General features: G+C 37.8%; 1 protein-coding gene across 1 annotated transcript; it reads right to left on the bottom strand.

Moving 5' to 3' along the window:
• Nucleotides 1-877: 877 nt before the first annotated feature.
• Nucleotides 878-16,085, bottom strand: LOC116253415 (TNF receptor-associated factor homolog 1b-like). The gene is made up of 13 exons (XM_031628228.2): nt 15,954-16,085; nt 15,497-15,699; nt 12,980-13,091; nt 12,777-12,865; nt 12,606-12,674; nt 12,385-12,514; nt 11,228-11,386; nt 10,719-11,070; nt 8,507-8,619; nt 4,074-4,224; nt 3,445-3,917; nt 3,160-3,358; nt 878-2,562 (listed from the first exon to the last, which is right to left on the bottom strand). The coding sequence occupies exons 2-13, from the start codon at nt 15,672-15,674 to the stop codon at nt 1,033-1,035; spliced, it is 3,555 nt and encodes a 1,184-aa protein (XP_031484088.1). The 5' UTR covers nt 15,675-15,699; nt 15,954-16,085; the 3' UTR covers nt 878-1,032.
• Nucleotides 16,086-18,645: the final 2,560 nt, after the last annotated feature.

Here is an 18,645-nt window from a genome sequence, read left to right as displayed (position 1 = left end):
ACATAGGGGTGGTCAACTCCTGCCCTCAGATGCTCTTTCCTGAGACAGAAATGCTGAGATACATGGTTCTCTGGAAAGGAGAATCACTGTGGTTTCCAATGACGAAGCTTGGTGAAGTTCGTTTAAATGGTTACTGGCAGGAACAGACTGCATGTTCAGTATCAAGAACCAATCATCGGCTCATGGACATTCAGAGTGATGATTCTTGCCTCGAAGAAGAATCGGGTTTGGCTTTTATTTCAAAGGAGGTACTCAGACAGAAGGATCAAATCCTCAGACACGTTGGAGTCCAGGGTTGGAGGCAGTCAGCGGTAAGTTTTAGGCTTCTATCTTCCACAAAGTCCTAGTGGCGGAAAACCCTATATAAGTACATATTTTCACATTTTTAGTGTTTTTCTCGATTAAAATGTACATATTAATGCCCCTTCCAGCGAAATTTCCGACTCTCCACTGCCATCTGCACAGATGTACATACCTGTGATTTTCCTCTTTAACAAGAGGAGGATCAATTACGAGTGGCTTCCATATTAAGAGACAAGGGTATCAGAATATAAAACGAGAATACCGGAAATTAATCATCACTTTTCATATCTAAATTACTTTGCAATTTAACTGCATAACTTAAGCTATTCAAACACCTCAAACAAATTGGGGTGCTGCCGTGCCCTAGTAAGCAAAATGAGAAGAATGTCGATTTGAGCTGCTTGTGCCAAAATGATTGACAGAGATCAACCGAGGGATGTCAAAGTAACAAACTCAAGGGCATGTGACTTTTCTCCTCATTTTGGAACTTTCACATCAGAAACTTGAAGAAGCCAATGGACTAATGGCTCCTAATTCGAATCAGTAAAGAGAAACAGGAAAATGCAAACAGAGATAGTAGAAATGCGAGTAGAAGCAAATTGTGGATCCCTCTTTACAGAACGTTTAAGCGAGCAGGATTACACCAAACTTTCATGTGAAAACACCTTGAATACATTAATGGGCTAGGGGACCATGCAGCCGAACACAGAGGCATCACCTTAACAGCCTTCAACGGCCGTTTGCTGGTCTGAATACAGAGTATCCATTAAGCCCATTGCTGCAACCCAAGTTGGTATAGCCTGCAACAGGCATTTGAAAAAGAGATCCATCTGCCTCGGAGTTTCTCAACAATGAAATATCAGAAGAATCTGCAGACCAATGAAGTTGACCTAGAGGATTAGTGCATAAGAAGCTCTCTGCCAATGCAGTAGGTTGTGCCATATATGAAGAAAGCATAATGTCATGCCCCTCTCTTTGTATGTCATACCAACCAGTTCGTGAGCCATAATCCAGCTGGAGACTGTTACCAGCATACCTTGCTGACCTCTCAAGCTGACTCCCATGCAAAGAAGTGCCTGGGTCCATCATTCCCATGTCACTCCCTCGTCCAAAACCATGCAGTCCGGGAAAGGTAAATTGCCTATTGAAGATATGATTCCCTGGGCCCTTTAGCATGCCACCAACTGTTGCTGCTTTCCCGATACTATGCTCCTCATCAAATAGGTAATTGATAATATCAAGATGAGGAAACTCATCCTGCGAGTCAGCAAGGCCCATTGGACGCCTATTACCTGAACTGGAGACCTCCAGGCTTGGAACGTCCTGAAAATATGATTCGCAGAAGAGACTGTTCTCACCTTCTTGTGACGTGCTATCATTCAACCAAGAGACAGGACTGGATTCGTCAAGAAGCAATTCTGATTGATGCGGCGGTTGCAATATCTCAGGTGCCACTGTGCCAAAAGTAAAACCAGGACAGTTGCTTGTACCTGCAGAATTGCCAGGTTTCCTCACAGAGCTGCTCTGGCAGAGCATTGAAGTTGTTATGGATGCAGGCGATGATGCACCATGTGACAATGATGAGGTCGCTGATGTTGAAGAGAGAGGTTGAGAGTAGGAAGAAGCTGGACTTACTCTAGGATACGAGGACGAGGAATAGCTAGGAATTCCTGAAGCTCTCACTTTGTGTCCATTCATAATGGCATTTCTATAAGATTGAGAAGCACCAGCAGGACTACATGAAGTGGCCGACTGTTGATCAATACTAGTCCCTAACCGGCCAGCTGCACTCACCGAGCGTGCCAACAATGGAGGTGATGAAGTAGTGGATATGACTGAAGTTGTCGCTCTAGAAGCAGCAAAAATTGGGGCACTTGATGGTCTTGACAATGCAGCATTTGCATCACTTGATATTGTTTTCAGTGAGGAGTTATCATGGTGATCTATCTGGACCTTTGGTATACTTGTCGGCCTTTGAGTTTCATTTTGGGACGTGGATGAGAAGGGATTAGATGATCTGGTTAGTAGCAGCACTCCTTTTTCCGATGGGCTGTTCGTAGATGCTTGCCTCGAAAGAACTGGCTCAGCTTGAGCTAGCCCACTTGTTTCACTTGTTTCTGAAGTAGGCTTCATATTTCTCACAGTAGGTGGGCTGGCGGGGGATGATGAAACTTCCTCTGCTCGTTCAGGTGACTGCTTTGAAGGTCTTTCAAGGTCAACATTTTTTACAGTCCGTTTTTGTTGTAATGAAACTTCATCCTGGAAAAGGAACAAACAAACTCAAGTCAAGTGAAGGAAAGTTGAAACAAGACCTAAAATATGAGTCTTTAAGATATTCAAGACCACTAATTCAGTTGCACAGAGCTCTGTCATACAATTCCAGCAACAGCTTTATGGTACAGATGTAGGAAGCATAGCTTTATGATACAGTTCTAGGCTTCCTGCAACAGTTAGAAGCCTGCCCCAACAGGAATGGATCTCTCAAAGCAAGACAGAATCAATATGAACTCATATAGGGGTAATCTTTCTCTTGCAAGGTTACTAAATTCAGATTTAGGAAGCATGACTTCCTGAAGAGTTCTAGCAATTTGAAAAGTCAAGCATTTACTTCTGCCTGAAAGATATTTTTCATACATAAAAGCCATGCAAGCTCAAATATGCTGACCTCTAACCTTCTTTATCAGAAGGTTGCTCAATTCAAATGTAGGAAGCTATACTTTCTGATACAATCCTAGCAATATCTGAAGGCAAAATAGCATGCATTCAAAATTTCTAGTTCTCTGAGTGCCTGAGGGATCCCATCCATGTGCACATATATATCATGCACCACAAATTCAAACAGATGGAGAGCTTCACCTTCTCAATATGCTGATCTACCCAACGTGTTCGATCTTTTAATGACAAGAAAGAATCAGATTCAGGTCCAATGCTTCCACAGGTGCTACTATCATCACATACTAAGCCAGCATCTGGGACAGAATCCAAAGATGGTCTGTCACCATCATGGGTGGAACCAATTTGATCATGGCATTCTTTGGCCTGCTCATTCTTTTCTCTGCAGCAATGGATCAAAAGAACAAATAAGCAAGGATGTAAACATGGATGTTTGATACACAAAACCAGTGCAGAAACCGCACAAACCTGCTTGGTGATGTTTGGCTGTTGTATCCACGCAAAGCATGTCCTCTGTGTTGCCCATTCATTACAATGGAAGGAACGGAATCAGTAGAACATGTGGAGGAGCTGTCGTCCATGGCAGTTCGATTCTTTTTGTCAATTTTCCCATATTCTGCACGTTGAATACTTATCTCAGAGCCACTAGCTTCTGTCGCGGGATGTATTTCTGACATATCTGTGTCCCAATTGACTGGGCTAACATCTCTGTCTTCTGTTGGTTGACAAGCTTCAACATTATATTCCACAGTATCTGACACATCAGAAACATCACATTCTTGAGCATCACATTTAGCAAGGTCAGACTGTTCCTTGGCAGAGAATTCCACGAGGGTTCTTTCCTCCAAAATTGTCTGCTTCTGGTGCTTATCATGCAGCAGTGCACCAGATTTCTCATCCTTGGCCTTATCCTTCTTGCGATTGTTTCTCTTTTGCTTAGCCTAATGCAACAATATGAATTCAGTAGAAATTGTTTTCAGCAGAATTTCTCATTCTTAGGCTGTAAGTCAATCTAATCAATTAAGATGATAACCTCTAGGGTTATATTCTAGCTTCTAAATTAAGTTCCAAAAACCCATCCAAAGAAAACACATAACCTGCTTCTTTTTAGTTCGCTTTTCTTTGTCAGATGCAGCGCGCTTTGATTTAAGATCATTTTCAGCTTGCCATGCTGCCTCCTCTTCACGAATAAGTTCCTCTTGCCTCTTTAAAGCAACAGCCTCTTGATAAGCGACTTCAATTCTATTGCTGCAAGGCAGATTGAAATATATCAGGCAAGAATACATGATGGTGGATCTCATGAGACTGCCCTTCAAATCATATATCTAAAAGAAGCTCAGCCCCCAAGGAATCAGGTTATTTGTTAAATAAACTTATTAAACAAATACAAACAAAAGGAGAAAATACATCAACAGTAAATGGCAAAGTTTCTTTAACATCATCACTTTTTCTTAACCACAAAGAGCAATCATCATATCCCACCACAGATCAAGATAACATGCCAAATTAAAGGAAATTATGAGTTCACATTTTTGACAAATCGTATAAGTGTTCCGTGTTCTCCATTTTCCTAGAAGACCATCTTGAGATCCAAATAGGATAACCCCATGACAGAAAAAAATTCAGATAACGAGGAGTGAGTTTGGACTACTTTCCAAGTACTTTTATCCTAACATGGGAACTTGAGTCCATAAATAGGTAGATAATCAGCTTTAATCACTAGAAGTTAAGAATATAGTTAAAGTTAAGTCTGGTATCCCTGTTCCTTACAGACTCTCAGGGTTTTAAGATTTGATTAACAAACAAAAACATATCTGCTGTATCAATTAGTGTTAGAACTAGCACTAAGCATGTCCGCAGGTCAAAAAAGTGACACATATAAGTCCATAGATGAGGCATCTAGAAACAACCTATCCTTACCACTGGGTTGCTCAATAGCTTGTGCAGCAGTCAATGATATCTTCAAACAGTTGCCAATAATAATTGCAATCACTTGTTTACAAAAAGCGCTTTTCACCTGCCTGTTCATGGATAGGAATCTTTTTTCATAATTTCAAGTTTCAACAGTCTTAGCCTACACGAGTTAGAGAAAGAACACCAATGTGGAGCCTCTTGGATTATGGACAGCTACATCTAGAAGATTTATTAGAGTGGTTTTTGAAACTAGCAAGTATTTGATTAGAGAGAATTAAGTTTGTTGTTTACAAGCTCAGGAAGGAGCTCTGGCCAGGTGGGAGCACTTACAATCAAGTAGGACCTGCCCGGCATAGCACCCACCATATCCTGATAGAAGATGAAGCAATCGATAAGAGCAAAACTCGCACCCAACTTCAGGCAGAATTCCATCAATACCAAAATTGTAAATAGGAAGACTGACATAAAAGAATGTGTAAATGAAAAATTTTTACCAGCCTTTCTAACTAATAGCCTATCCAACATAGTCACAGTAAATGGCAAGTCCATCATAGGCCTTTATTAGCTACCCAGCATAAAGGCTATACCATAACTAACACACTATGTCACATGGGTGCGGGTGCTGGTGCCAGCGCGAGATGCGGCAAGTTCCAAAAAAAATTGGGTGCGGATGAGGCGTGAGCATATGAATATATATACATATGTATACATATATTATATACATATATATGTTATTTGTCATATAAGTAATTTTATTTGTCTATATTTTTAAACTTTTTTTTATCAAGGTTACCTTGAATCAATATATCATTGAAAACTTGGCCAAAACATTTTCCAGAACAGTCAAAACTCATTTGATGCCATGTCGGGCCGCACCCGCATCGGTGCGGGTGCAGGTGTGCCACCATAGTTGGCGCACCCGGTGACTTAGCTAACACATACCCTAGTAGGCATTGTAAATAACAAGTCAATCAAGCTTAAGTGGATGAAATTTCAAAGACAAGCCATCTGAGTGGTTGATGGTTTGCCATGGCAACCAACTAAGAAATCTTTTCTTCTTCTAATGGTGAAAATGCCAAGGAAGAAGTGATAACTGATAAATTCATTTTATCATTTACTCATGATATAAGGTTTCTTTTCCAAGAAACAAGTTATATACTCCAAGCCGTTCTTGCATAAATGAGCTGTCAATTGTTAGGAAGATCCAAGTTGGTAGTGTAAGCAAAACACCTGGAGTATGCCAAGAGCATTGTTCTGGTTCAAAAAGATAACAACATCCCGAATTTAAAAGTGGTGATGGCAAGTTTTAACAACATCCTCCACATCAAAAACCTAGATTTTTGGACCTGAAGACCCCTTCACCAATAGAAGCTGCATAAGAGCATATCCATGACCTTGCCTTGAGACTCCTAGGAACCATAAGTGTAGATGCATTCTCGAATCTTTACTACCGGGTAAGACTACATCAGACACCTCAAAACTGTATTCTTCTTCTTTACAAAAATTTTAAACTATGTACCATGTCAGAACTCCATGGCTTCTACACTGTCCTAAATTCCTCCATCAAGAGTGGAGGATTCCCACCAATAAGATCAATATTGCTTCATACTGCATCACTTTATAGTTGAACTCATCACCTTGAAAGAGAACAAAAAGATGGAGAATACATATTTGTGTTGGGACCATCCCTTAGTGCAGGCCTTCTTCATGACAGCATAGCTTGTTACTCGTAAATCCATAACAAACTTCCTCCTAAAATAAACATCTACACTGAGCATGTATCCTATGCAAGGTACGTATTGTAAGGGCCATACCATAAAATACATACTGTTGCTTTTTAAATTTGTGATATGATACACCACTTGTATCTCAAACAGGTAGTGTATACTGCATCATATGTGTATCACCCATATCGTACACCAAGGGTCTATTTCAAAAAATAGAGGCTCCAAACCCCCATTTGTTAAACATAATTTTTAAAACTCGCCTTTCTCTTCATTTCTAAACATATCTAAGGGTTGGAGGAGAGAGAGTTTGTGCCTTTGTGGCAATTTTGAAAGAGAATCATTGATTTCACTATGAAATTATCAATTTGAGAGCAGATTTGTGCGTGGGTGACCAATTCTTGTTTGAAGAAAAAGGGTTTTTTCAATTTCTTCTACGAAAGATGACAATGAAAATAAAGATGGTGAAGATTATGAATGACACTGAATTCATTTGTCACTTTTTGCATTAAAATTGAACAATTTCATCTTGCAACGTGATGTATGTGATGTATAGCAATTAAAACTTGTTTTTTTTATGTGTTATTATGTAGATCATGTTATAAATTATGTTCTTTGACGTCTTAGATCATGTTGTGTTATCATATGATATTATGGGTTCTGAATGTTCGTGAAATAACTCCATAGCTATAATAAGTCTATCACTATGTATAACATGCTTTGTATAAAAAAGTAAAGAACCTATTTTATTGATTTTTCCTTATTTTTTCTGTTTTTTATGTTTTTTCAGAATTTTTTTGAATTAAAGAATAATTTTACGATACTTTGTGATACATCGTACCTATTGGCCGGTCCAATACGGTTTACGATACACTTTTTACAACATTGTCCCTTTGAATTTTGACATGGGATTCAGCTGAAGTACCTGCCAATTCCAAAGAAGAATGGAAGATAGATTCAAACGATTGCAGCACACAGGTTGGGAACCATTACTAAATCGAAAAATGTACAAACAATCATAGACCACTGGAGGCATCCTATTGTGGTTGATGATGGTAAATCTAAGAAGAGAGTGCCGTCTTATAATTCATGACAAACTGATGACTGATTGTAGACCATTGGAGGCATCCTTCGTTTAGTGAAATTGATTAGAAGCTCGGTAGCAAGAATTATACAGTTGAACTACTTGTTACCTAAACGTCCAATCCTATAGCTGTACGTAGCTAACCTACTTGAATATCATCCGCAAGACAACCACTGGATCCAATAGTCCGTTTGAGCATAAATTTATGACACATGAAGCAGACTGATGTGGAAAAGATGCAGTACAATAAAAGTAGTTTCTCACAAGTTGAAAAAGGAATTTCTAGAGTTCAATAAGAGACAATATGAAGCCTAATCAAGAGGAAGACACAAGAGAGAAGCTTTCAATAAGATGTGAACAATATGTTTCTGCCACTCAATCTAGTTCAGCATTTAATTTAAGTTTCCATCTTTAAGTTTCTATAGATTCAAGAACTTTAGGAAGATCCTATTTTTTCCCAGCTTCCAGGTGCATCACAATAACAGCTTATTATATAACACTTCCGCCAATCCAAGAATCTAAAGAGCCCACGCCACCCACATTCATTCCCTTCCCACCCCAAACCGGAAAAAGGAAGAGCCTCTTTCTCTTCTTCCTGCTTATGTGTATGGACTTCTTTTCTATAAGCTTCTTTATACAGCTTCATTTTCTTGAGAAAACATGCCCCATCATAATAACCAGTTGATATCCCAGCATGTGTCCACCTATTCACACAACTTGCAAAGCTTCAAAACATCTTAAGCCAACTGCACTTCATAGATTTTAGGCTAACAAGAAAAAGCATGCAGAAGAGCTGCCGTGTAATTACCAGTATATTTGAGTTACAGCAAATATTTCAACAGTCCTCCGTCCAAGTTCAGTAAGGCGTCTCTCGTCACGTTCAATTGAGTCTTTGTTGAGGTCCTCTCCAGACATTCCCTCCTAAGAATGCACAACAGATTAACAAAACCATGATGCTCATTGAAAATAATAACAAATTAATTTTGATAAATAGGATCAGGACGGTACATAGAAATTCACGTGCATAAAAATTAAAAAGACACTGCAGCAAAATTGAATGATGAGAGACAAGATACAAGAACTCCTAACAAAAATGCCAAAGCCAGGAAAGCATATGGAAACCAACAAACCTTCACTAGACTAAGCAAGACAAATGAAGCTCATAGTTAAAAGCTACACAATAACACAACTTTATCAGAGACCTTTCAATTGTGATCTGGTTCTAGAATAAGCAAGTACCAAAAAATACATGCATACCTGACTACACGTATATATTTCCTAGTAGCACAACCATGAGAAAATTTCAAGAGTATCGTTCCAATATGCAGCATAAAGTATGCCCAAAAATTCAAACTCAAGGAAAGTTCAACATATCATCACCAAAAGTTGCTACTCCTTACGTAAGTGCTTGCTTCGTATTATTGCATGACTTGAAGAGATTTTACTTTCTCTGTTGGGCAAGACATAACCTTATACTCCAATCCTTTGATTATTAAGTTATATAAATAACCTTGTTATATTATCCCGAATGAACAAGAAGTTTTATTCTATTGTTATTATAAGCATATGGAATAATAAAGGCAGTCCATGCATTAATTATATTGACATTTTCAATTCCAAAAAACTACCCATGCCATGCGTACAGTGATGGCAATTAGGTGGCCATGCCCCTATCTTCTAGTAGTTGAGGACAACTTTTTTTTAAGGAGGCAGCAAAGATTCGATTTTCCCTAGGGGTAGCAGGGTACAATGAAGTAAAAGTTGACCATAAATTATCAATGAACCAATATTTGATTCTTTCCAAGATGAAGCCCAAGCAGTCAATGGTGATGGACTGCAAATAGGATATGAGTCATATGACAATATGTCTTCACTGGTTCAAATCTAGCTCAGTCCGAGAATCCACTGACCCTTGAGGATGATATAAGTTAAATCCATGAGGTTAAGTTGTCAATTTGCTTCTACTTGTCCCCACATGTTCTGATGTTTCCAACAATTTGGATATTTGAATTCTTTTAAGCCAATCCACAAAATAAAATAAACAAGATGAAAAAGATATGAATGATTTTCATTGGAAGATGAATTGTCAGTCAATTTAGCAATAACTATGAGTTGTTTGTTGTTTTTATATGCATAGTAGATATATATCAGTATATCAGTTCCACATCACCATGGACAAATGCTCACCACAAATTTTTAGGAAATAAATAGACAAAGTAAAAGCTCGTTCACCTGCTTCCCTCCTATCAAACATCTAACCACACAACCAATGTCAATAAATCTTGCAAACAACTGCCCACCTTCTTATAGCATGCACTGGGATATAATACCAAGTATTTCTGAACATATTCTAATTATGCAAGGGACCTTAGGACATTCCCCTTATGGACAAGTACTCAGGCACAGCAACCATGTTAACGACTTTTTTTTGTTTACAGCATAGTCACAAAAAACATGTTTTTTTTAACCAAAAAATGCATTAAAAACATGAAAAATAGGTCAGCCAAAAAAGACAGCAAAATTTTCAAATTGAAAAAAAAAAGCAAAAAAAATGTTTTTTTTTTCATTTTATTCATTTTGAGTTTTTTTTACAGTTTTTGGCGTTTTTCCATTTTTTTATATTTTTTGTTTTTATATTTTTTGCATTTTTCAATTCTTTTTACATTTCTTTACTACCACATTTTTGTTTTCACATTTTACTTTTAAGATCTTCTTTTTTTCACATTTTTATTTTTGCATTTTACTTTTAAGATCTTCCTTTTTTTAATTGTTGTGCAATTTGCCGAGATTTTCTCAAGAAAAACAACTCTGTCGTATTATACCTAAGAAAAACCTTGGCGTTTAAAACCCCTAAACGATATTTGTGACTATGACTTTACAATACAATATTCCTTCAAGAAAAAGACTGGAGATTGTCACATCTTTTACCCACACTCGAAAGTATTAGCATATATTCATGTCAACAAACTAACCCATGATTGCAGTAGCTAGGTCAACAGATCTGTAAGAATTAAGCATACCTTTGTCCGGTTTTGAGGACCCTTGTCATCCTTCAGTGGAGGCAAAGGCTCAGCTGCAGCCCTCTCAAGCAACTGCAACACGTCATCGGCCAGAACAAACATATCCTTTTCAACATGAACAATTGGAAGTGGCATTTCCTCGTGTTCAGTTGACTTTGTCCTTCTGCATGTGTTTGAACTTTGGCTTTCAAGAGCCTTCAGGCCACTGTACAAAGAATCCATGACTAGAGTGGAGGTCACTTCCTTCTCTATGAAGAATTGCTTCACAACAAGCTTCAATATGGTGTCACTTTTCTCTCTTGACATGCGGCGCCTTGCATTCTGGTCCATTCCCAACCAAAATGCACGGAAGCTGTAAATCCCATAGTGAACCACTTTAACATGTTAAAGATTGTACATAATGAAAATCATATTATGCCTACATAAAAAATGAAAGCATCCTGGCACGGCAGTACCATAGCTGAGACACATTCTACAAAAGCTTAAAGAAAAAGAGCAGCAAGAAATACCTTGTCCATCTTCCTTTATCCTCAATCAACTTCCCAAGCTTGCTCCTCCTCTCTTCAACAAATCGTCTGCAGATTCCTTCAACATTTGTTAAGTACACTCGAACAAGCTCCCGCCTATACTGGCAATCAAGGCAACGAAAAGGACGATGTGCCTTCTCCCTGGGAAACAATGCAATGGACTTCAATGTTTCAAAGGTTAAATGCTCGAATGGCACGACATTGTGCAAAACAAACTAAGCATATCAATAACATAAGAATAGAGAGCCCACTACATGCTACTACCTTTGGTTGGTTAACAAATAATGTAATTTATTTTTCCTAAACAACATAATAGATCAAACAAGTAAATCCTAAGTAACAAACAGACTCAAGGGCAGCCAAAAGCAACTTAAACAATCAAAATGGAAGGTGATATGGCACATGCAGGCCAGCATTCAATCCATAAGGGACACAAAACTTGGATACTCATTAAACATGATAACAACAAACTGGGCAATAAGTCATAAAATGCAGGATCACAGAAAGGCAATCTCCATTGACTCATATTGAAAGTTCACCCAGCATCCATGCTACAGAGGAAAAGACATCAAATGGCACAGAAATTTATAATCCAGACCTACTAGATAGGCAAGACAGCTCGGTCCATTTAGCTGTACTTTTCAGCAACATGACCATTCATATGGAGATCCAGGCTGACACTCTGGTCCACTTGAACTATATATGGACTAGGATTTGAAGTTCCTGGTCACTGATTCCTCCCATTTACACATTTTGTTTTCCTTTCCCCTAATATTAATCTTTCAGTTATAAAGGAGAAGGATGGAATCCATGTTAAACAGGTGAAATAAGATCTACCGATACAAGATGTTTAAAAGCACCTAGATATAAAGATTGCAGAATTAAGAGTGTTATCAAAAGAATAAAAAAGATAAAAAGAGAAAGGAACAAAGAAAAATAAACAAAAAAAAGAAACTACTTTGAAGTTTGAACCACTATAACCAACTTAAAAGCAGTATATCAAACAACTAATTTGTCCTTCAAAAAAAAATCAGCAAAAACAAAAATTTGAGAAAAGAAGAGACCTGGACAGGAACTTTTTGCTACCCAACAATGCGTGAACATTTTGTTTATGTGAAAAACAAGCATAGTATACATACCTAATAACTTGAACTTGTGCCTTTATTACAAGCATGTCACCAACAATGAAACCATCAAACACTTTTGACAACTCCATGAACTTTTTCCATCCCCAATCATGTTCCTTCTTCCAAAACCGATGCAAAGTATCTGGCAAAGTTCCCTTTACATGTTAGCATAAATTCCAGCGACAAGCTCCAAAGTGTAGATTGAAAACCATATGAGAAATACTTCTGCACACCTGAGTATTTAGACTTTTTTGGATCTTTATTCACTACAGCTATTGTAAACTGTGCAAAGTGACTCCAACCTGCCAACAGAAAAACAAAAGGGAAAAAGAAACACATGAGTCCTCTATTAATAAGAAAAAGAATATAAAAGTATACAATGATTTTATTATCAGATACATCACCAGGAAGAAGTTTGTCGTGATTAGCAACACACAGGAACAAAGAAAGATGGTTACATACGTCACAACCTTGTGGGTAGACTAAGATATACCTGTAGTATTTTTTACAATTACCAGGTCAAGATATTAAATACCCAAACAGGCACATAAGGTAAGTGCAATGAGAATAGCAAGAAACTCAGACAAAAATATGGAAGAGCTCTTACCATTTATATCCACCAACCTCAAATGCATTACTTCGCAGCTCTCGTTTGTTTATTTGTGAGAAGTTTTCAATCTTCCAAGTAAACTTTCCATATAATTCAGATGGCTTTGGTCCTAAACAAGCAAAAGTCATCCTCCAATGAGACTAACAAGTAAGAACCTAATAGATGATGAATATAACCAAAGTTTTTGAGAAATAACATGTGTGAAGACTTTATAGCTCGTGAGACCCACTCCAATCACTGCGAGCGAAAACTAATGGGAGATGTAAATAACTAATTCCACCGGGATACAGCCTCCAATGACAATCTGAATTCACATTTATATATCGGGACATAAATTGCGTCATGCTGCGTGGTTTGTTTGGTTCGTTTGAGAAACCATACCTCTCCCAAATGCAACAGTTATATCCAGGATACGAAGTACATTACATTTTCTTGAATAATTTTTGTGCAAGTTGATGCAAAACTTTACTGGTTTCCTGACCAATTTTCCAACTTCTCATGCTACACTCTGCAATAGATTACCTATATTTTTATATCTCATTTGTATACTAACCATACCAGGTCTTATTTTCATGCATACACACAGAGACACGATTGATGATCAATTCACCCACAAGCAGCAGCTGTTGTAAGTAAGACCATATCTCTTCAATTTTTAGAAAAATGACACCAATTAAACTGGTATAGCATATCTAAAACAATAAGTATAACACTTCTTCATGCTAAACAGAGGTAAGAACTGTTGAACTTAATATATAATGACAAAGTTATCAATGAAATTAAGAAGCACAAACATCAATCATGCAAAGTTAGAACCAGAACACCTCTAACAAACATCTCATACAGGAATCAATTGACCGTAGACATTTGACAGTCATAACAGTAGACCACCAGTGATACTGGTAAAAGTTCAAACCTTCAGGACAGACACGCATTTTACAAATAAGATCCAATAATAGCGAAGCTTCGTAACCAGTTAACCACTATAAATCTTCAAATTTCATAATACCTAATGTACGACACAAAAAGGTAAGGGAGTAGGTGCAATCATATATAACAAAGCAGAAGGGAGTCAAAGTCAATGAACAAGTTCATTCCTAGATTTATACAATTGCATACGATAAGCAGCATTATGTCAAGAGTCTTAGGTGTTCACCAACTAAAAATTTTGGACACAAAATGTTCAAATTATTGAATAAAATTATGCAAATAAATGGATATGGCATTTATGCACAACCTTCACCAAATTGAACAGGGAAAAATATGGAGCCATGCACAGGCCATGCTGCTAGGAACAAAGTATATCGTCTAGGGGTTCTAGCATGTTAAAGTATTGAATAAAGCTTTCACTGGACATATACAATCTCATTTTGCAGCAGATAGTGCTAGTGTTCTGCTTATATGATTTTCTTTCTTTCCTTCCTTTTTTTTTGGGGGGTAAGTGATGTTGCAATGACGGTGCAACAAACTTCCCTTGTTATTGGTCTTAGATAAGCAACAGCTGTGTTGCCAATAAATGCCTGGTTTGATAGATTTTGCTCTTCCAGAAAACATTTCAAGTGCTGATTCACTTAACGACACTGGCAGAAAACAGGTGGTATCGTGCCACCTTGACGAGGGAGTTTTACATGGAATGGTATGAATATAGGCCTCTTGATAGTCTGTCGGTGTCAAATTCAACAAACCAAAAGCGGTTCATGACTTCTCTTTGTCCATCTTTTTTTCTTTCTAAAAATTATGCTGCAACAAGGTAATGCTTGTTAACTGATGCACTGAGCCGTCCGCTAAACTGCAACCAAACAGAAATGATTTGTGTGGCTACTTTTCATAGGGTGGGTCAGACCCAGCATAACCTAGGAATTTGTGGCAAATAAATGCTTTCAGCTTATTTCCAGCCATATGGAAAAAGTCTCCTGCAATTTAGCTCCTTCTTGGTTCTCACTTGTAGAAGGGCAAAAAATTTTGGTTCTCAGCATGGGGCAGCTGCATGAACATAGCTCCGTGAGATATATTAAAATAACAGAACTTACAGACTCTTCGGAAGAGCTCCTTGCATGTATCCACACTCATGTGCTTGCAATATAAGGAGCAAAAATGGTTGGAGCCAATTTAGTGGCAATCAAATTTGTATCGGGTGTTGGCAGGCGATATCTCATCACACAGGACGCGGCTTGGTTTGTACGTTACCGACTCGCAAATAAACTTTTCTATCACCTCAGCGAAAAACATAAAGAGCAACTCTGTGATGCAACATACATGTAACAGTTTCTTTCGCATAGAGAGAGAAAGAACCAAATTACATCGGTGTTACGAGGAACAATTTGAGAACTTAAACTCACAGATTCAGTTGGGATGCTCTATAATCTCAAAATCACTGCGCAGAGAGGCTATAGATGCCATAGACGGCGAAGAAACAGATGCAAATTGGATTGAATCTTGAAAAGCCATTGGGGAGAATGTGAATTAGAAAGCGAACCACATAATACAATAACAAACAGGTAAAACTGGTCATACCACAATCATCATCGTCATCGGTGTCCCAGTATGGAGGGGACGTTGATGGGGTACCATTCTCAACTTGCTCACACGATCTCCACTCAGAGATGGAATCTCCCGACGGACATCTCTGGTTGCTAGAGATCACCTCCGATGATCCCCCCATTCCATTGTCATCGCTAACAGACCCTGCCATCGTTCTCGATCCCCAAAACCCCTTACTTCACAATAAAAAAACCACGAAACCGACATCAGAACGCCAATTCTGGAAGAACCCAATTGAGTAATCATTGAAATCTAACACCCCAAAAAATCCCGGTCTCCCCATCATACAATTCATGCGACCCAAACAATCAAAGCACAGAAAAAGCCCAAAAAGAAAAGCTGAGTTTGACCCCACCCAAATTGGAAGAGATAAATAAGCACAAGGACAGATGGGGGTTACATAACTCTAGTGGAAGACAGAACAACCCACCTCGAAGATGGATTCTGCTTACTCGAGATGGTGGCTACAGAGAGACGCGGAGGTGGAAGAGCGAAGCGGTACAGATATGGAGGCTTGGCTGCCTCCCCCTCTTTTATGTCTCTCTCTCTCTCTCTCTCTCTCTTAAATGGCCATTTATTGAAATAAAACGGGTCCTTCTATGGTATCATTATTTTCACGTCAAAAATACCACTTTTATCTGTGATTTCAGCAGTCAATTCCATGGCATAATGTGATTAATGTAATAAATCAAGTGTCGTTATATAGGAAGTAGTATATAAACATAAATAGTCTTTATCTTTATAATGGATACTTATTCGAGGAATACTCTTTCGGCACCAAAGATATTTTAATTAGGGTTTCTGAATGCACTTAAGAACTTAGAATGACTCATCTCCCATAAACAATATGGTAGGTCCAATTCGAAGAACGGTTCCCTACTCTCCTAAACTCTCTATATATATATATATAATGTCCAACCAACGATTCCCACTCATTTTTTGTCACAGTAGATAGGACTAGGATTAAAAAAAATGTGTCTCGTTTCCTACAAAAAAACTATTTATGCATGGAAATATAGTTTTAGGTTGTTTCTCAAGTTTTCTAGGATAGGCATCATACTTCTGTGGTTAGTTTTGGAGAGGGAAGATAAAAAGTACTCTTATATGTGAAAATCAGTTAACCTCACACGTTAATATGGAAAGATATTATATTACTAAAAATGTAACGCCCCATAGCTGTTTTTCACATCAGGGATCATACTATCAAAAACTGAATGAATATGATATCCAGGCCTTAAGCCCTAGAAACCCATGTATAGACACTTTTCTGTATGTTTCATTATAATTTAATACATCTCACAAACCAATTATCAAATTTTTAGATCTCCAAAATCTTACATATACATTGATATAAAAACATGAGCTCTCTGCTGCTTCATTTGTTTTCTGGAAATGCGGACTACATCTTTGCCGTCAATTTCGCAAAAAGATACATATAATATTTATGGGAAACAATTAAGGCATGTTACATTCGGCGTACAACAAAGACGTTTTTTGCATATAAAAATGTTAGACGCCCAAATGGTTATACGTCTTTATTGCTACTCACATTAATGATCATATTTTCCACAAAGCTGACCTGATCTCCATGTCTTAAAACCTGTAAATCAGCATAGGGATTAGGTTCTCATAATATCTATATTACTTATTGTAAGGCCTCAAGAATCAATATAATGAAGTGTCATCGACTCCAAAATCCCCAACTTTCATTGGGGAAACAAGATCGCTTTGTGGGTTCTCTTGGCTTTCAACATGGAGATCACATTTACAGAGTTAGTCTTACAGAAAAGAAAAAGACAGATTTGTATGTCAAAAAACCAAAGATGTGCTCCATTTAGGGTATGTTTGGAAAACAAAGTAGAATGTAACTGTTAGATGAATATGGTCAAAGATTAGGGCACATTCATAGAATACCTTAAAAAGTGTTTTATGATTTTGTCCTAACTTTCAGTGTAAATTAGTGGACCTGTTACAAATTGTTCTATTTGCCAAATGAGCTCTTAGCGTACAATATCAATTTTCATTTTTTTTCACAATTTCTATGTGAATGTCATTCTCATGCCTTAAAAGCTTATATTTTGACACAATAAAAGAATGTTTTTCGAATGCATATCGAACTTCATCTTCTATTGAGGCTTTGTATATACATGTGTGTGTGTGTGTGTGTGCGTGCACATGTATGATTGCCAAATATTGAATATGTTCTCTCTATAATGCATACTGTTAGGTTGATTCCCCCATGTGAGCAAGATAAATTGGAGGTTGCATTTCTAAAATCTTGTGGAAGTAATTTTCACTATTAGTTCACAAATCCAAGTTCTCAAAAGTCAAGCACTCATATCCTCCAAAATCCAAATCAAAGCTTAAAACTCTCATGCTGAAAAACACAAAAAACGTAAACGTTGCATCTTAAGATCGAAAGTATGAATTTGTGCTAAACAAAATTCACTCGTTATGCGTATCTTTCTTATCAAATTTGAATTAGTTTCTACTAAAATAAAATCTGATGTAAAATGTCACTCATTAATGAAACAAAATAGTTTCCAAGCCCCAGCAGCCAACCTTCAAATGGTAATTGGATTTGCAAGAAGTCCTTGTATCACAAGTAATGTTATATATCCACTTATCCTTGTGATACAAGTAAAAACATAATTCTACTATCAAACAGATCTTTGCAGATCGAACGTCCTAAGAAAAGATTGTCAAATTTGTCTCCGTTTAGTTAATCTTTGTCCATCTTCTTACAACATTGTTCTACCTGCACTACCGAGCTCTTTAGATAAGGTTGATGAGCTGGGAGGCTTGGTCAAAGTCTGTATGAGCTCGGCTCTGCCGAGCCCGCACATTGACTACCATCTAGGAATGATGGGCCCAGTGGGCCTGTACCGGGCTGGACTCGTTTGAATACAGACACAGTGGGACCTGCTTCTCTTGATTAGGGCCAAAGCAGAAGCGTTCATGAACGTGAACAAGAACAAATCTGCCCATGAGGTGTGGTTCTGGACCATGTGCCTGCAAGTGGAAGCTGAATCCAAGTGCAATGCTCTATCTGAAGGCTATTAAAATTAGGGTTTTGAAAACTTTGGGTCCACTGGATTGCATTTGGACCGACCAAAATCATT

Source organism: Nymphaea colorata, chromosome 1 (assembly GCF_008831285.2).
Source record: "Nymphaea colorata isolate Beijing-Zhang1983 chromosome 1, ASM883128v2, whole genome shotgun sequence".
Lineage (NCBI taxonomy): Eukaryota > Viridiplantae > Streptophyta > Magnoliopsida > Nymphaeales > Nymphaeaceae > Nymphaea > Nymphaea colorata.
Note: the sequence above shows the minus strand (reverse complement) of the source record. Positions and strands in the feature narration are given on the sequence as shown.